This window comes from Urocitellus parryii, chromosome 4 (genome assembly GCF_045843805.1).
Source record: "Urocitellus parryii isolate mUroPar1 chromosome 4, mUroPar1.hap1, whole genome shotgun sequence".
NCBI lineage: Eukaryota > Metazoa > Chordata > Mammalia > Rodentia > Sciuridae > Urocitellus > Urocitellus parryii.
This window is the reverse complement of record NC_135534.1, coordinates 205,807,319-205,824,601: the sequence shown is the minus strand read 5'-3', so window position 1 is coordinate 205,824,601 and position 17,283 is coordinate 205,807,319. Positions and strand designations below refer to the sequence as shown.

At 51.7% G+C, this 17,283-nt stretch overlaps 1 protein-coding gene across 1 annotated transcript in view; it reads right to left on the bottom strand.

The window, feature by feature from the left end:
- Gpr107 (G protein-coupled receptor 107) overlaps positions 1-17,283 on the bottom strand; it is a 69,685-nt gene that overhangs the window by 15,715 nt on the left and 36,687 nt on the right. Inside the window, exon 14 of the mRNA XM_026386357.2 lies at positions 16,539-16,582. Coding sequence (XP_026242142.1) covers positions 16,539-16,582 — 44 coding nt within the window. The remainder of the gene's footprint in view (positions 1-16,538; positions 16,583-17,283) is intronic.

Below are 17,283 nucleotides of genomic sequence, written 5' to 3'. Positions count from 1 at the left end.
AGGGCAAGTCTTCCCAGGGGACTCTTCCCACAGCTGAGAGGACAGGACCCTCACATACAGAGCTGCAGTGGCCTCTGCACACAGGTGGCCTCTTGAGGAAGGGGATCACAGCCGGCAGATCACCAAACGCTTGCTTCTCTGGCCACCTCTCTGGTGTTTTGCTACTTTATGTATTTTTTGTGGTGATAGGATGGAACCCAGGGCCTTGTGCACAGGAGGCAGGAGTTCTACCACAGAGCCCCATGCCCAGCCCCACTGTCATGTTATTTTTAAAAAATGAAATCTCTCTGCCTCTCATCCTTTTCTTTTCTAAATTTATTTGTTCTCTTAGTTACACATGACAGTAGAATGCATCCTGACATGTCACCTGTACATGGGGTCTGACTTCTTGTAGTTGTTAGCCTTTTCTTTTGAGCCCTGATTGAGCTAGACCCTGGGACACTAGGCATGCCCCTGGGAGAGGGACACTAAAGCCTGAGCTGGACACAGGGTTGGGAACAGGCCAGGGTTGTAAAAGGCTTCCCAGAGGACAGGATGCCATAGACTTCGCCATCTCTAGGAGCTCACGGCTCCACTGTGCCCACACCACTCTGCCCAGCGAGCCCCCGCTGGAGGGAGGGAGCCGAGCCCCTGCACAGGCTGGTACTTCTTGAACACGAACACTGAGTCCTCTCCCTAGGGCTGACTGAAAAACCCAGCATCAACCATTAGATTGTTTAAGTCACACACGCGCTTTCCGTCTCTTCTGAGTGCTGCTGCTGAGTGAGTCCTGGCAGGACACTGCTGCTGGCTTCCCTGAGAACCATCAGTCAGAGGCGTCCCAGCGTCAAGCGGGGGCAGGGATGAGCAGGATGGAGGGAGGACTCCCAGGGAGCTCGGGAAGGGAGGGCAGCTCAGCTCTACTGCACCTTGGGGAGGCCAGGAAACTCAGGGCAAGGAGCAAAGCCCAACACCAAACTGGGCCATCCTCCCTGTGGGTCCAGAGGGCCCAGAGTTTTTAGCCATGCGGCTCCACATCACATCACAGTTCAGAACTGTCATGAGAAAAGACGGAAGAAGCCAGGAGGAAGAGACTGACCCCGTGAGACCTGGAGTCTGTGGCAGCACCTGTGACAGGCAGGGGTCTCCATGGGTGTGAAGCGATCAAGGTGCGGGCAGCACAGCGGACAACCCCTCGGCCCTCCAGGAAGAAGAATGCCAGAGGTGGGGCCACAGGGAAGGAAGCAGGGGCTGATGGGAGAGCAGGCCCTGCAGGTCTCCATGGGTGGGAGGTGGGGGCTGGGGGGACGAGAGCAGAGGGCAACATGCTGGCTGGCCTCTCCCGGGCATCGTGTGCCACCACATCACACTCTCCAAGCTGAGCAGACCCTGAAGGTAGGCAGGTCCGACCAGCTGCACGAGTGAGCCCGCACCCTCACCCCCACATGCCAGAGAAAAGCATCACCACAGCAGACTCCATGCCATGTAGGATGCACGAGGGCTGACAGACGGGCCCTGGAGCCAAGGAGTATCACCTCTAAGACACACAGCCACATACGTTTCCCAAAACCCACGAGTCGTGTTGATGTCATTTCCAGTCACCTGCAAGACGTTTGCTAGGACTGCTGCTGGCAGGGACCAGGCTTCCAAGGCCCCCACTGGTGTCCTAGTCATGGTCCAAGCAGTGAAACTTTTCCCCCTGTGCGGGGGACGGAGCCCAGGGCCTGGGGCATGCTCAGCAGGCACTCTACCGCTGAGCTCCATCCTTGCCTCTGCGAGGTGCTAAGAAACAGGACAGAAGAGTGGTCCGAAGCACAAGCTCTGTGAATCCAAGCACCTGGAGTTCAGACTCCAACTCTATTGCTTGCTGGCTGTTATGATCTCAGGTAAGTCACCTAACCTCTCTGAGCCTCTGTTGCTTCATCTCTTAGGCCAGAATACCAACACCTACCCTTAAATGTTTTGGACAAATACCCAGACAGTATGTCAAAAGCCAATGGCTCACAATAAGCTACCCGAACTCGATGTTACAGTATTAGAACCTGTTAGGATTATATGGATTAACCCAGCACCAACAGTGGCAAATACTGTGTCCCTGGGCTGCCACCCAGTGAGTCAGGAGGCTGAGCAGGACGGTCAGCTCAGGGCGAAGCCTCACTAACACTGTGCAAAGAGCAACCAAGCAGCAGGCCTCCCTTTGCTTTTCTCCCAAAGACCTTCCCGGAGCCAAGGAGGCTGATAGCTGGCTGCTGTGCGGGCCTCAGGGGAGCTGGGCTCCCTTGGGTGAAGGCTCTCGAGGCTGGCTGGCTATTTCTGACCCTGCCACTGAGGAGCAGCAAATATGGTCAAAGAATGAGCACGGGGAGAGGAAACGCGTCCCAGATGGAGCCAGGAGACCTGCACCCTGGCACCGGCACTGCTGTAACTCCATGCCTGCCCCAGGGCCGCACCGCCTTCTCCAGGCCCTTGTTTGGAGGAGGATGTACTCGGCGGTCAGCACTTCTTCATGGCAATGGCTCACCATGAGCAGTCCCCTGGGGGGGGCTTGGGTTTTTTTTTTAATATTTATTTTTTAATTTTTGGTGGACACAACATCTTTATTTTATTTTTATGTGGTGCTGAGGATCGAACCCAGCGCCCCACACATGCCAGGCGAGTGCGCTACCACTTGAGCCACATCCCCAGCCCTGTTTTTAACTTTTTTAATGTATATTCATTTACAACAATTTTTGTGTCAATTTTATTGAGGTACAATTAACATACAGTAAGATTTGCCAGTTTCGTACGTGTGCATATGGTGCTGGGGATTGAACCTAGGACCTCGTGCATTCGCGGCAAGAGCTCTACCAACCAAGCTGTATTCCCAACCCCGGGGGCTGGTTTTTGATCAGCTGCTCTGCCTGCCCCCATTCTTAGAGTGGTGGAGGGGGGTGCTGCGCAGACCTGGAAACCCCTGCAGCCAGAGCAGGGAGCAGCTCCGGGAGCCTCTCCAGGGCCTGAGGCCTGCAGATTCCACTTCCTCTAGCTCTCAGGAAAATGGCCATGATTCCCAAGCTTCCTGCAGACGGAACAGAACAAGTGCCTACTACAGCAGGCAGGGCCACTGCCCTGGCTCAACCCTCCCCAACCCAGCAGCAAAGGAGCCCACACACCACCCGCGGGAGGTGCTGCCCCCACCTAGACTGTCGCCTTCCCTCTTTCAGTCACAGGGTGACTAGGCAGATTGCCCCTCCCCCCAGCTGGCTTCCCTGGGAGGCCCTGGAACTGTGATGATGGCAGAAACAGCAGCACTGGTGTGGCTATTTACTAGCAATCACCACAAGCCACGTGCCCAGTGGGTATCTGAGCTTCATCTCACGATAGCCTCTATGAGGGGGCAGCCAGCCTGGCAAAGGTTAGTACGTTATCGAAGTCACACAGTCCACCTGGAGAAGCCAGTATCCAAACTTGAGTGCACCCCCTCCAAGGACCAAGCTCTTAACACTGCACTTCACACTCAGAGGCCATGCTGGCTTCAGGGATCTGCAGCTAGTCAAGGTGCCTGCCATGCCCAGGAGCTGCCAGCAGTCTGCTCTGAGGCCTTAACACCCAGCGATTTATGGACCACACAAAAGGCAAGGCCCACAACAGCCTCTGAATGGGTGGAAAACTAGCCAGACAATCCTTGCCTAGGTGTAAAGAAAGCCCCAAGGCTTAACACACAGCCCCCCAGTGGCACATGTCTGAGATTCCAGCAACTCAGGAAGCTGAGAAGGGGGGCTGCAAGCGCTGGGCAGCCTCAGCAACGCAGAGGCCCTGTCCAGAAATAAAAACACAAAGGGCGGGGGCGGCTCAGTGGTAGAGCACCCCTAGGTTCAATCCCCAGGAAGAAAGAAAGAAATCCCACCTATCCCTCCTCCCTTTCCCACTTCTTTCCTGCTGTGCTTCAGAGGGAACTGTGAGTCAAACAAAAAATCATAAAACATGGATAATGGCAAAGTCAGGATGGCACTGGAGCCACTGGGACTCTCTGGTGGCAGCAGCTCAGATCTGCCTAAGCTCTGGCTCAAGAGAACCCTGCTGGGGGCTGGAGAAGCTATGCCATGCGAGGCCACGCCTGGCCTGAAAGCTGGAGACACAGCCGCTCAGTCACCAGAAGACACAGCCCCACATGGACACAAGACCACATAGCCTGAAAACACTCCTCCACGAAGAGAAGACCCACCACTGCATCTCAAAGGCAGCACCTGGACCAAGTCTAGGAAAGGCTGCATCAAGACAGGAACCACCTCACAGAACACAAGACCCTTTGCTCCTGAAACTACTGGGGCAGGTGAGAAGTGATCTCACACATTTCTTTATTTGTTTATTTTTGTGAGGTACCGGAGATGCAAGGCAAGCACTCTACCACTGAGCCACAACCCTGGCCCTCAAAACACATTTCTAACACACCTTAAAGCAATGGTCCAGATACGTCAATAGCCATCAAGCTGACAGTTAAGGGCTGCACATCTCATTCTGAGTAAAATTAGACATCAACGCCAGGCATGGTGGCCACGCCTGCAATCCCAGCGACACAGGAGGCTGAGGCAGGAAGATCACGAGTTCAAAGCCAGCCTCAGCAACTCAGTGAGGCCCCTAAACAATTTAGCGAGACCCTAAAAGCAGGGGTGGGGGTGTGGCATGGGAATGTGGTGGATAAGCACCCCTGGGTTCAATCTCTAGGGCAAATACATATGTAAATAAATTAAAAAGCATCAAAGAAGCAAAACTGGCGGAGAGTGGGCTCCCAGGCACATCAGCAGACCCACCTGCTCGTGAGAACAACTGAGCCCAGGACTGAAGCCCTGCTTGGGTAATATAGCAAGGCCCACTTCAAGGAAAGGAAGAGCTCCAGCCCACCTGACGGCAGAAAAGATACCCACCGTCAGCTTCAGCCCTTGCTCACCTGCCCTTTGCCTCTACCAATGCCCACAGCGCAGCAGGAGGACGGCAGGCAGGGCGGGTGGGACTGCCGGCCAGCTCCTCGGCCAGCGTGGGCATGCAGTCTGGTGTCTGGCCCCATCAGTCCCGCACCACACCCAGCCTGCAGCAGAGCTGAGCCGCGGGCGGTCTCCACATAGGCCCCAGCTCCCCCCTGCACAGGCACAATGGGCATCGAGCTAAGCGGGCAGGTCAGGCTTCTGGTGCCGACACAAGTCAGCGGAGACCAGGAGGGCAGAGCGCCTGAGCCTCCCGCAGCGCTGTAGTAACCATCTTAACAACAGCTACCTTGCTGGGGCCTCAAGACCCACGGAAACCCAAGGCACGTGAGGACCCCAGGTGCATGAGCCAGGCCAGGCAGGCCGGAGAGGGCACCGAAGGCACCCGCCATGGGGCTCCAATGGGCACTCAGGTGGCAGAGGCAGGAGAGCCCTGCTGAGGACAGGTCAGGTGTCCCTAACAAGGATTCTTCTTGGCAGCACTATAGGAGACTCCAGGCCATTTTGGCTGTGGCTTACCTAGCGCAGGTGGCACCCCTGGTCGACTAGTTATGTGATAATGTGGGCCAGAAGCTGGGGTTGAGCTGGTGACACTACAGGGATGTTAGGTGATGTGTTGAGGTAAAGGAGTGAAAAGAGGTTTGTGGAGATTAGAAGAAATTAAAAAGCACTGTATTAAATTGTCTCATAAAATGTCCCCTCTCCCTCTAGGCTACCAGCGGTGGACACAGTCCTTAGAGAGCAAGATGGAAGTGGGGCCTGGGTAAACACGCGTGTGAAGTCACACCTGCGGCCTGCGGTCCCACAGGGCCCCTGTGAAATGCCTTTGTTATAGGCTCCTGGGAAGCACCCGCTTAGGGACAGGCCAGCCACACCCCTGTGTCCTCTGAGGCCACTTCACCTCTTGCTCAAAAGACACAGTAGCATTCCAGGTGCTCCCTGCCTCTGTCCCCAGCGGGTGGCCTGGGGACAACTTCAGGCTTCTGGATGGCCCAGCCGACGGCTCCATTCTCCAGCTACCCAGGGTCAAGAGGAAGGACGGGGGACAATTTCCTCCTCTTGTTTCTTCTGCCTCTGCTTTTCTCTATCACAAAATGTTGCCCCAAAGGTTCTGGGCAGGTTCCCTGTGTTAGGACCGTCCTGCACGGGAGGGGTGCACACACAGCACAAGGCGCCAGCAAGGCCCGTCTCCTAACCGCCTCCTCCTGGAGGCTTCTGAGCTGGAGCCTCCGGCCGTACCCTGACGACATTCCTCACTCACCGCCAATGGCCCAGGCACTCTGGGCTACCTCAGGTCCTGCCTGGAGAGCGAGACAAGGCTGGCCAGGCCTGGAGCTGTAGTGAGGGAGGAGCCAAAGGAGGCAGGGACGGGTGTGCTCCCTAGGGACGCCCAGCGCCTGCACACAGCTGAGGGGGTCCATATCCAAAGCCACCTTGCTAATTAAAGAAAAGTGCAGAGTCATCTCAGAGAAGCAAGCTGGTAAAATACTAGAGCAGACAAAGTCCTGAAGAACACAGTTCTTATCACATTTGTGCTTTACAGATTTCAAAGTGCCCAAGCACAGGTTAAAGAGACAGCAGTCACGATCACTTCATTAAATACAGTTTTAACTTTTGGTACTGGGGATTGAACCCAGGGGGCCTGAGCTACATCCCTAGCTCTTTCTATTTCTAATTTTGAGACAGGATCTCATTAAGTTCCTGAGGCTGGCCTGGAACTTGTGATCCTCCTGCCTCAGCCTCCTGAGCAGCGGGAATCACAGGTGTTCACCACCAGCACCTGCCCGGCTTTAATTATGGTTTTAAACATGGTGCCTCTTACTGTCCACAATGGCAAGGGATGGCAACCTCCTTCTATCACAGTTGAGACAGCGAATATTCGGCCTTATGGGCCAGATGACCTCTGTCACAACTACTCAGTTCTGCCTTGTAGCACAAAAGCAGCTGTGGCCGATGTATACACAAATTGGCATGACAGCACTGGACTGAGACTTCAGGACAGGTGGAATGAGATGGGCCCCTGGGCCAAAGTTTGTCTGGAATATCATTATATCCTGATAAGTTAGAAGACAGCATCTCTGCTTTTTCCTCTCTCAAAAAAAGATTATATTCTTACTTAGCAAAAACTTAGATGAGCCGGGAGCAGTGGTGCACGCCTGTAACCCCAGTGGTTCAGGACACTGAGGCAGGAGGGTCATGAATTTAATGCCAGCCTAACCAACTTAGTGAGGCCCTAAGCAACTTAAAGAGACCCTGTCTCTAAAATAAAATATAAAAAAGAGCTGGGGATGTGGCTCAGTGGTTAAGCACCCTTGGGTTCAATCTCAGGTACTCAAAACAAAACAACAATAACAAAAAAACCCAACTTAGATGACAAAGTCATAAGTTTCCAAAAGCAGTCAGTGGCTTGTTCTAGCAACATCCACCACTGAACTTACTCTGCCACGAGCAGACAAGGGCAGATCTTTTAGCGCCAGGTGTTTTCTAAAGGGCAAGTTACCATGCGTTCACGCTGTGTTACACATGCACAGAGGGAACAGGCAGTCGGCACACGCTCCACGCCTATACTGTAGCGAGCCGAGCGAGCCGAGAGCCTTAGCAACAACAGACAAATCAGCAGCCTCCATTCCTCTGGGTTGCCCCGACATGGGCTCCTCATGATGGAAAGAGGCTGACCTGGCTCACGATCCTACAGACCCTGGAGCCTGGTACCAGTGCTGCTGGGCTTCTGTGCGAGAACACTCATTCCGGGAGGGAGCATGCTCCTCCTACTGAGCCACCTGCCTCCTGTGAGCCCCACCTCAAGTCCTCCCTCCTCGGCATCACCACACTGGGACCAGGCTTCCGGGTCCATGAACCTTCAGGGGACAAACCATATCCAAACCATGGCACGATCCAATCAAAATAGACAAAGGACCCAAATTCACATTCTTCCAAAGAAGTTGAATGAATAGCCAACAAGCACTTGAGAGGAGGCTGAACACAGTGAGTCACTAGGAAACACGACTTCACACTTGTTAGGAAGCTGCTATAAACAACAGAACAGGCCAGACCCACCCCTGTAATCCAGGATCCCAAGTTCCAGACCAGCCTAGACAATTTGATGAGACCCTGTCTCAAAAAATAAAAAGAGCTGGGAATGAAGCTCAGTGGGAAAGCACTTGCCTCAGGTCCATGGGGCCCTGGCTTCAATCAATCCCCAATACCAATAAATAAATAAATAAATAACAACATGTTCTAAAAATTTTAAAACACGAGGGTCTGGGGGTACAGCTCAGTGGTGCTTTGCATGCACATGGCCTTGGGCTCTGTCCCTAGCACCAAAAATAAATGAAAAAATCAAATTTAATTTAAAAAATGTAAAACTCTAAACATGGGGGTACCACTAGGGCCAGGGTGTGGCCCACTGGTGGAGGGTGTGCTGAACATGTATGAGGCCTTGGGTGCAATCTGCAGCACATGTGGAAAAACCAAACCAGAAAATAGTAAGAGTAGGTAAGGACGTAGAGGAATTAGAACCTGTGAGCAATGCTGCTAGGAAAACACAATGATTTGGCCACCGTGGGACACAGTGTAGCAGTTCCTCAAAACACTGAATGCAGGATTATCACACAACTTAGCAGTTCTACTGCGGGGTGCACACCCAAGAGAAGGCAAAGCAGGGACTTACACAGGCATCTGTACACCCAAGTTCAGAGCAGCCTCATTCACAATGACCACAAGGTGGAAGCTGCCAGTGTCACTGACACATGGAGGAAACGACTAAGCGCGATATAACGTGACAGAGCATCATCCAGCCTTAAAAAGAGAACCTACAGGGCGTGGTGGCACATATCTGTGATCCCAGGAACTCAGAAGGCTGAGGCAGGAGGATCACAAGTTCAAGGACACCTGGGCAACTCAGCAAGACCCTGTCTCAATAAAAAGGGCTGGCGATGCAGCCCAGGGACAGAGCGCCTGCGGGTTCAGTACCCAGCACTACACACACACAAGAGGTAGACACTGTGGTGTCCTTGATCTGTGGTCCCTGGACCCTAACACAGCCAGACCCATAGAGAGTGAAGCAGAACAGTGACCGGGGCTGCAGAGGAGGCAGTGGGCTCTGCCTGCACGGCTCAGTGGGGAAGGGAACTTCTGAGATGGGTCATGGTGGTGGCTGCACTATAAGGTAATGCACTCAATGCCACAGAACTGGACACTTGAAATAGTTCAAGTGTATGTCACACTTATTTTACCAGTATTTAAAAAAAAGGAACAGAAAAGAAAAAAAAAAAACACACAAGAGAACACAAGGCTCTGAGGTGGCTTCCAGGGAAGTGTAGAGAAGGCAGAGGAGGGGACCAGGGCTCCCAGCCAGACTGGAAAGAGCCAACATCAGGGGATTTCAATTCATGCCACAGGGGTTACGAATTAACCCTGGGGTCGAGGGGTCGAGGACACAGGGAGGTCTTGCCCCAAATCTGCAAACAGATTACTCAAAAAGGGAAAAGAATACTGTCTAAGGAAAGCAAGAATTAAACCCCTAAACATGAGTCGCCTCCATACACAATGACCATTTCTCTCATCAGCAGGCTCTGTGGTTTTGGGGCCTCTCCCTCCCCCGGAGGACTTCATCACTGAGCTACACCTCCAGCCCAGCTGCCTCAGCCTCGCGGACCTTAGACCCAGGGACCACAGGCGGGCCTGCCCCACCAGCTCCAGCATATTTTCCATTAGGTTTGTTTACATGAATATACCAAATAAAACCCAGTTCTGCTGGGTGAGGTGGTGCATGCCTGTAATCCCAGAGGCAGGAGGATGACAAGTTCAAAGCCAGCCTCAGCAAAAAGTGAGGCGCTAAGCAACTCAGTGAGACCCCATCTCTAAATAAAATATAAAACAGGGCTGGGGAAGTGGTTCAGTGGTTAAGTGCCCCTGAGTTCAATCCTCAGCAACACCCCCCCAACCCTGCCAAAAAAAACAAAAACAAACAATAACAACAACAAAACAGTTCTTTGGCATGAGGTGCCCTGAGGTAAAGGACAACTCAAATAACCAAAAGCATTCAGCAGAGGGAGTTGGAAATAAACTCAACAGGGAAATGAGGAAGAGACCCAGCCGGGCTTCCGCTGGCCGTGACCAACAAGGACTTGAGAAGCTTCATCTCTAACGCCACTTCTCTTTGGTCTCGGGAACCCCTTACTTTTAAACATGAATGAGGACCCCAAAGAGTTTTTATGTGGGTCATATCTATCGATATTTACCACATTGGAAAGTGAAGCAAACATTTCCAAAATACTTCAGGCTGGGGTGCAGTTCAGTGGCAGAGGGCTTGCCTACCACGGGTGAGGCCTGGGCACCTCCCTTGTATTCCCCCAAGAGTCCCCTGTTTCTTGATATTGCATGTTAACATAATTAACACCCTCTTGTTTAAACAAAATAAAATCTTTTCCAGGAAAAAGTAATTAAAGAAAAATAATTTTTTTCCATATCTGTAAACCTCTGCTGTATCTGGATTAATAAATGTAACCGGACGCCCATTGTTGTCTCTGCACTTAACCTGCTGTGTGAGCCTGCTGTGGTTGAAGTGGAAGAAAGAAACACAGCGTACATGGGAGGAGGTGAGCAGGTTTTGTATGTTTGTTGGAGACAGGTCTCAGGATGCTGCCAGGCTGGTCCAGCTGTGGGCTCAAGCAGTCCTCTGATCCTCCTGTCCCAGCCTTCCCGGTAGCAGGACTACAATCACGTGCAGGTAAGTGGAAGATCTGTCCTGCCTGACTCTACATGAAAACTCAAGGCCAGCTTAGCAAGACCCTGTCTCAAAACAAAAACCAAAACACATAGCAAGCTGTAGCTTCTAGAGTTCATGGGGTGGGGAAGCTGCACTGAACCCAGGGGACTTCCCCCATGGTCCCCCAACTGCGCCTGCTCATCTGCCCCTGACTACAACTTTATGTGCCAGGTGGGTGGAAAACACTCTCAGAAGTCAGCAGGACTCTTGAATACAGAAAGGTTCATATAAAATAGTTTCAAAGATCACATTGTTAACTTGCCCACAGAACCTTGACTGTGAAGCCGAGCAGCAGGTGAGAGTTCTCCTACACGCGACTTTTTAGTCGGAAGCACAGATCATATCATTGGCGATACATATTGCTAGTTGTTCAACCTGGGAGTGACATGGTCACTTCATTCCTTGTTAAGAAACTGTCTGCCGAGAGCCTACAAGTCTGAGTAGCCAGAGCAGCCAGTCATTCCTTCAGATACAAACAGCCAAGAGAAAAGCGGCCATGGGTGGGCACCCACAGCAGCCCCAGGCCACATGGCACAGCCCCTGTGCACATCCTGCTCTGCGCACAGAACATCAATATTGATATCAGGGTTGAGATATGACATTTACAATCTCTACAGAAGCATCACAGCACCCTCCCCCCCCCAGTACTGGGATTGAACCCAGGGGGCTTTACCCTTAGGCTGGATCCCAGCCCCTTCTGTTGCTTTGAGACAGGGTCTGCTGGGGCTGACTTTGAGCCTGTGATCCTCTACGAGCCTCTACCCTGGAGGAACCAGAGGAACTGTAACTGTGTGCCACTGTGCCTGGCTCATCAAGGCCATTCTTAAGTGGCTTGAGAGCTTTTTGTCCCTGCGAATAGGTGGCAGTGAAGAACACAGGCTCTAGTGCAGCTTGGTGCCACAGCCCAGCATTGCTTTAGTACCAGCAGTGCAAACGCCAACAGTCAAAACGCTAAGGAGGGATCCTTGTGGGAACAGTGGGGTCCTGAGGATCCCCGGGGAGCTGCTGCCCTCACAGGTTCCTCTTATGGCCAGGGCTCCTTGCAGAACCCACAGCAGCTCAGATCCAGATCCTGCCTCCAGAATGCCACAGCTGGCCAATCACCGCTGTGTAAAGGCTTCTGAAGCCACATAAAAGGTAAGTCTGGCTTGCCCGCAGAAACGCAAGGCCAAAAAAAGGATGACCAGAGTAGAGGCTGCCATGTTATTTATGTTGTCTGAGCCTAGGCTGACCCTAAGAGGAAGCCACCCGGGGAGAGGAGCCTGCAAGCTCAAGAAGAGACAGTGGATGGATCCTGGCAGGAGCACAGGGGGCCAGGTTGGGCGTGACAGAGCAGGACTCCCTAAGCTCAGAGGCCCCTGCAACGCAGGGAATCTCAATGACAGAGGACCCAGGAAACAGCATGTGGTAGAAGGGACAAAGGGCTGAGGACAGAGGCAGCTTCCTCCTTCATGTCTTCCTTTACATTCCCTCAGATGCTGTTAAAAGGGATCCAGAGACAAAGAAGTGAACAAAACCCGAGGCTCTCTGGAAGCTGTGTTCAGCCCAAATACCAAACAACTATAAGCCACACTCTGCCTGGCCTGGACTGCACCTCGGCTACTAAGGAGAACCTAAAGCCCGAGTCCCAGCAAGGCCATGAAACGACCAGTGGAATGATAGCCAAGGAAGAGGCACCAGAAAGTCAGGTCCCTGTGGCACGCTGCCCTGCTTCCAGCTCTGACAACGTCACCACCTGAGGCCCCAGAGGCCTGTCCTCCAGGACCAGCAGATCTCAGGACAGGTGAGGGGCACACAGGGTGGACCACATAAGGAACAGCAGCTGGCCATGTGCTTATCCTGCCTTCCCATGTGGCCCTTCAGGGCATGACCACACTGCAGTCACCACTGAGCGGGGCTAGCTAGCAGAGCGCTGTTCCACAGTCCTCTCCACAGGGGAGACTTCGCTAAGGGAACGTGGCTGCCTAGCCTCTGGGAGTTTCACTAGATGACCATTTTTCAAAGGATGGAGTGGATTGGCTCAAAAGCATCCACCAAGAAGACAACTGGGCTGGATGCGGTGGCGCACGCTTGTAATTCCAGCAGCTCCAGAGGCTGAGGCAGGAGGATCACAAGTTCATAGCCATCCTTAGCAACAGGGAAGTGCTAAGCAACTCAGTGAGACCCCATCTCTAAACAAAATACAAAACATGACTGAGGATGTAGCTCAGTGGCCGAGAGCCTCTGAGTCCAGTCCCCGGTACACCCCCACTTTATTTGGGGAAATAAAGAAGACAGTCTGGCCAGGTGCAGTGGTGCACGCCTGTAATCCCAGCGACTCTGGAGGCTGAGGCAGGAGGATCTCAAGTTTGAGACTAGTGAGGCCCTAAGCAACTTAGTGAAACCCTGTCTAAAAATAAAAAGGGCTGGGGATGTGGCTCAAAAGTTGAAACACCCCAGGGTTCAATCCCTGATACAAAAGAAAATGAAACAAAAACAAACAAAAAAACTACCCGCTGACAATCCAACCTTCTTATTTTTTTGTGCCAGGGAGGGAAGCCAGACCCATACACTAGGCAAATGTTCACCCACTGAGCAACACTCACAGTCCACAGACACCCCACTCTACTCCACTCGGTCCCTCCGTCAAAGGTTTGTGGTGGTCCCTGCTGAGGAGGACTGGGTGTTCTGGACAGAATGGGCCTGTGGGTGCCAGCGCCTGCTTTTACCCTGCTCTCTGCTGAAGAGGCCCATGCTGCCACCTGGTGGAAAAGTGAGAAACTGCCTTATGTGCTCCCAGCAGCACAAAAGCAGGGTTTACCACAGAGGCTGGGGGACAACACTGACCCACCCGGGGCCTAGTGGCTGTGCAGTCTAACCCATGCTGAGCCTTTCACCAAGTGCTCAGCTGAGGGCCAACCTCAGGTGAAGTCAGGGGTCGCAGAGACTGCCAGCCAGCAAGTCACCCCTAGACCCTCGAAAGCAAGGTGGAGAAGGCACCGAGGCAGCAGATCTCAGAACAACAGAGAAAGGAGAAGGGCATTGGTGAGGAAGGACCCGAGGAATGCCCCAAGGGCACAGGATGAAGCCCAGGAGAGAAACACTGCCCTTAGGACGGCCAAGTGTTTCTGGCCCAGTGGTAGGAAAAACTAATTCAGAAACACCAAAGTATACAAGGATAGAAGAAAGGTTCTTTTTTTTTTTTTTTTTTTCTGGCACAGGGAATTGAACCCAGGGGTACTCCACTCCTAAGCCACATCCCCATATCTTTTCATTTTTTTATTTTGAGACAGGGTCTTGCTAAGTTGCTGAGGCTGGCCTCCAACTTGAGAACCTCCTGTCTCAGTGTTCCGTGTGTGGTACGATGTCTGCTCGTTAAAATATTTTGTGTTAATATATTACGGTAAGGGGGAGGACCCTATTGATTACATTACAAAACAAAGTTGTTTTTTTTTTTTTTTTAATACAGCATGCATAGATGGGAGGAAAAAAAGGACAAGAATATCCCCAAACAATTACTATTGCCAAAAGGTGGGTTTTCATGCTTGTGGCAAGGTGCTCTATTAAGATTCTAATATCCACTTTATTTTTTGCGCTTCCTTACTCGACTGCATGAAGGCAGAGAGAGGGCTCTCTAATACAGCTCCAGGGAAGGCGACCAGCAAGGCTACACGAGCATTCTGCACACAATATCCCAGCTCCGAGCTGTTGAAAAGAACCTGTCACAGCAGGGAGCAGTGGCACATGCCTATAATACCAGCGCCTCAGGAGGCTGAGGAAGGAGGATTGTGAATTCAAAGCCAGCCTCAGCAAAAGCGAGGTGCTAAGCAACTCAGTGAGACCCTGTCTCTAAATAAAATACAAAATGGGGCTGGGGATGTGGCTCAGAGGCTGAGTAACCCTGAGTTCAATCGGGTGGCTAAGGTAGGAGGTTTGCCTCAGCTTCCCCAGTACCTTAAAAAAAAAAAAAGTATCTGTCAGAGAGCATTCCAGTGCAGGAAAAGGGAACCCAGTGCTTTGGAAGAAGAGAGGACTAGAAAGAAGACAAACGCTGGCTGAGGTTGGGGAGGTCGGGAGCAGGCCTCAGAGCAACCATGGGTCCCAGCCTGGCAAGATCCTGGGTATGAGGCTGCCCAGAAACAAAAGCACCAAGGCCCGAGCAGAGGGAATCTCTACAGTCACTATTCTGGTCACAAACCGGGAGAGCCTCCTTAATACCATGCCCTGAATAAGAACCCAGAGAACCCAGAGTGTTTTTGTGCATTTTTTTTTTTTTTCATACTGGGGTTGAAGCCAGGGGTGCCTTACCACTGAATCAGATCCTCAGCCTTTTTATTTTTTATTGTGAGACAAGGTCTCACTACATTGCTGAGGCTGGCCTGGAACTTGCAATCCTCCTGCCTCAGCCTCCTGAGTTACTGGGATTACAGGCGTGCCACACTAGTTCAGGTTTAACTCCATTTAAAAGAAAGAATGTGATAGTAATTGTACTCTAAAGCCTGTGAAATGAGACTCGTGGCCATTATGTTTTCTCAAATGAATCCACATTACTTTTTTTTGTTTATCTCTAGTGTTATTTTTTTATTTATTTTTATGTGGTGCTGAGTTTCGAACTCAGTGCCTCACTCATGCAAGGTAGGTACTCTACCACTGAGCCACAGCCGTAGTCCCCACATTACTTTTGTAATCAGAATAAAAGGTTGGCAATAATATTTTATTTTTAAACAAAAACTTGTTTCTTTTTACTACTGATAATGAATAATCTGCCTTGAAGCACACTACTGCCGGCACTGGTAAGACTTCGCAGATCCCCCGAGGGCACTGCAGCCTTTGAGATCCGAGTGCCCACTGTGCCACTGGATCCTGGTCCTGGGCACTGGTCAAGCCAGCCCAGAAACACAGAAACACATATTTTCTTTATGGCTCCTTTTCTGATACAAGAGGCATGATGATTGGAAAATCAAGGAGATGCAGATGGGTTATAATGGGATAGCCATTTAAAATATCAGCTAGTTTTAAAAGTTCTTTTTGGACTCAGAGTTTTATTTAAAATTAATACCAACACAACCATTTTGAAAATATGTTAGGTCAGCAGAAAAGACCACTCTAAACGCAGTCAATTCCACTCCACAGCACTCCTATTCTCACAGGCAATATTAGCTAGCCCTACCAGGACACAAATGGTTCTAAGTCAGAGAGAGAGAGAGAGAGAGAGAGAGAGAATGTGGGGTGTGTGGGTGTGTGTGTGTGTGTGTGTGTGTGTTTCTTGGTACTGAATACTTAGTCCATAGGTGCTCTATTACTGAGCTACATCCCTAGACCTTTCTATTTTTCTGAGACAGGGTCTCACTAAGTTGCCTCCAATTTGTGATCCTCTTGCCTCAGCCTCCCAAGTCACCAGGATTTCAGGTGTTTGTCACACTGATTTTTTTTTTTGGCGGCGGGGGGGGGGTGGGGGGGTGGTACCAGGGATTGAACTCAGGGTCACACTGAGTTGCTTAACTCCCACTTCCCCCGTCGCTGAAGCTGGCTTTGAACTCACAATCCTCCTGCCTTAGCCTCCCGAGCCACTGGGATTACGGGCTTGCACCACCATGCCTAGCACTGATTCAGTTTGAGAGGGTAAAAATCACAATCACAAGTAGAAACAAAATCCCAATATGCAGCAACCTTCCCCAAGCCTCTGTATACAACTGGTCTCTGTGATACTCAACACATGCTTCTCTCCACCATGCATCCACTGAATGCTCCTGCAAACTTGGTCCCCAGGCCCCCCACCCACCCCAAAGAGTGCCCAGTGTGGGGTTCAGAGGGAAGCGAGCAACGTGCAGGAGCACGAGGGAACTTGCCTTTTCCATCTGTGGCTGAGGCTTCTTGTAAATGTCTGATTGACCTAAAAATAAACATTTGGAGAAAAAAGGTTAGCTGGCAAATTTGCATTCTTTATTTCCTGCTCAAGCTGCTTGGGGGCCTTTAATTTCCCTATTACAGACTGAAAGGGTGGACTAGTGACTTTAGAGCACTCTTCCTATGCTAACCCGCACCTCCCCAGTTATGGCGCTCAGGCCTGCGAGGCAGGATGCCCTCTGCTGGCGGAGACAGGGGCAGTGAGTCTGGCAGGGCCTCAGTGAAGAGAACTCTCCTGGTCTCTACCTACCTCAGTCCCACAGTCACCCCAACCTGACTATGACAACAACAGAGCCTCGCTAAGGTCTCCTGCCACTGTGAGAGAACTGACCCTAGAAAGCTGCTGGCCACCATCTACGTCTGGGTCCAGGGGCTGTGAACATACGGTTTATGCAAATTCATTAAGTGGAGATTTATTAATCTGTGGAAAACTGCTGCCCCAGGGAGTCTTTTTTTGCTGTGCTATGCCAGTAACTAATGACTGCCACCACCACTCAGGCAGAGGACATGTCACCAAAGAAGCTGCAATCGGAGTCCCACGCACAGCGCGGCCACTAGAGCAAGGCTGCCACTAGAGCAAGGCTGCCACTAGAGCAAGGCTGCCACTAGAGCAAGGCTGCGCGCAGCAGGCGGTGGGGTGGGTGAGGGAAGAGGGCAGGGTCTGGCAGACCCAGGCTCCCTCGGGCA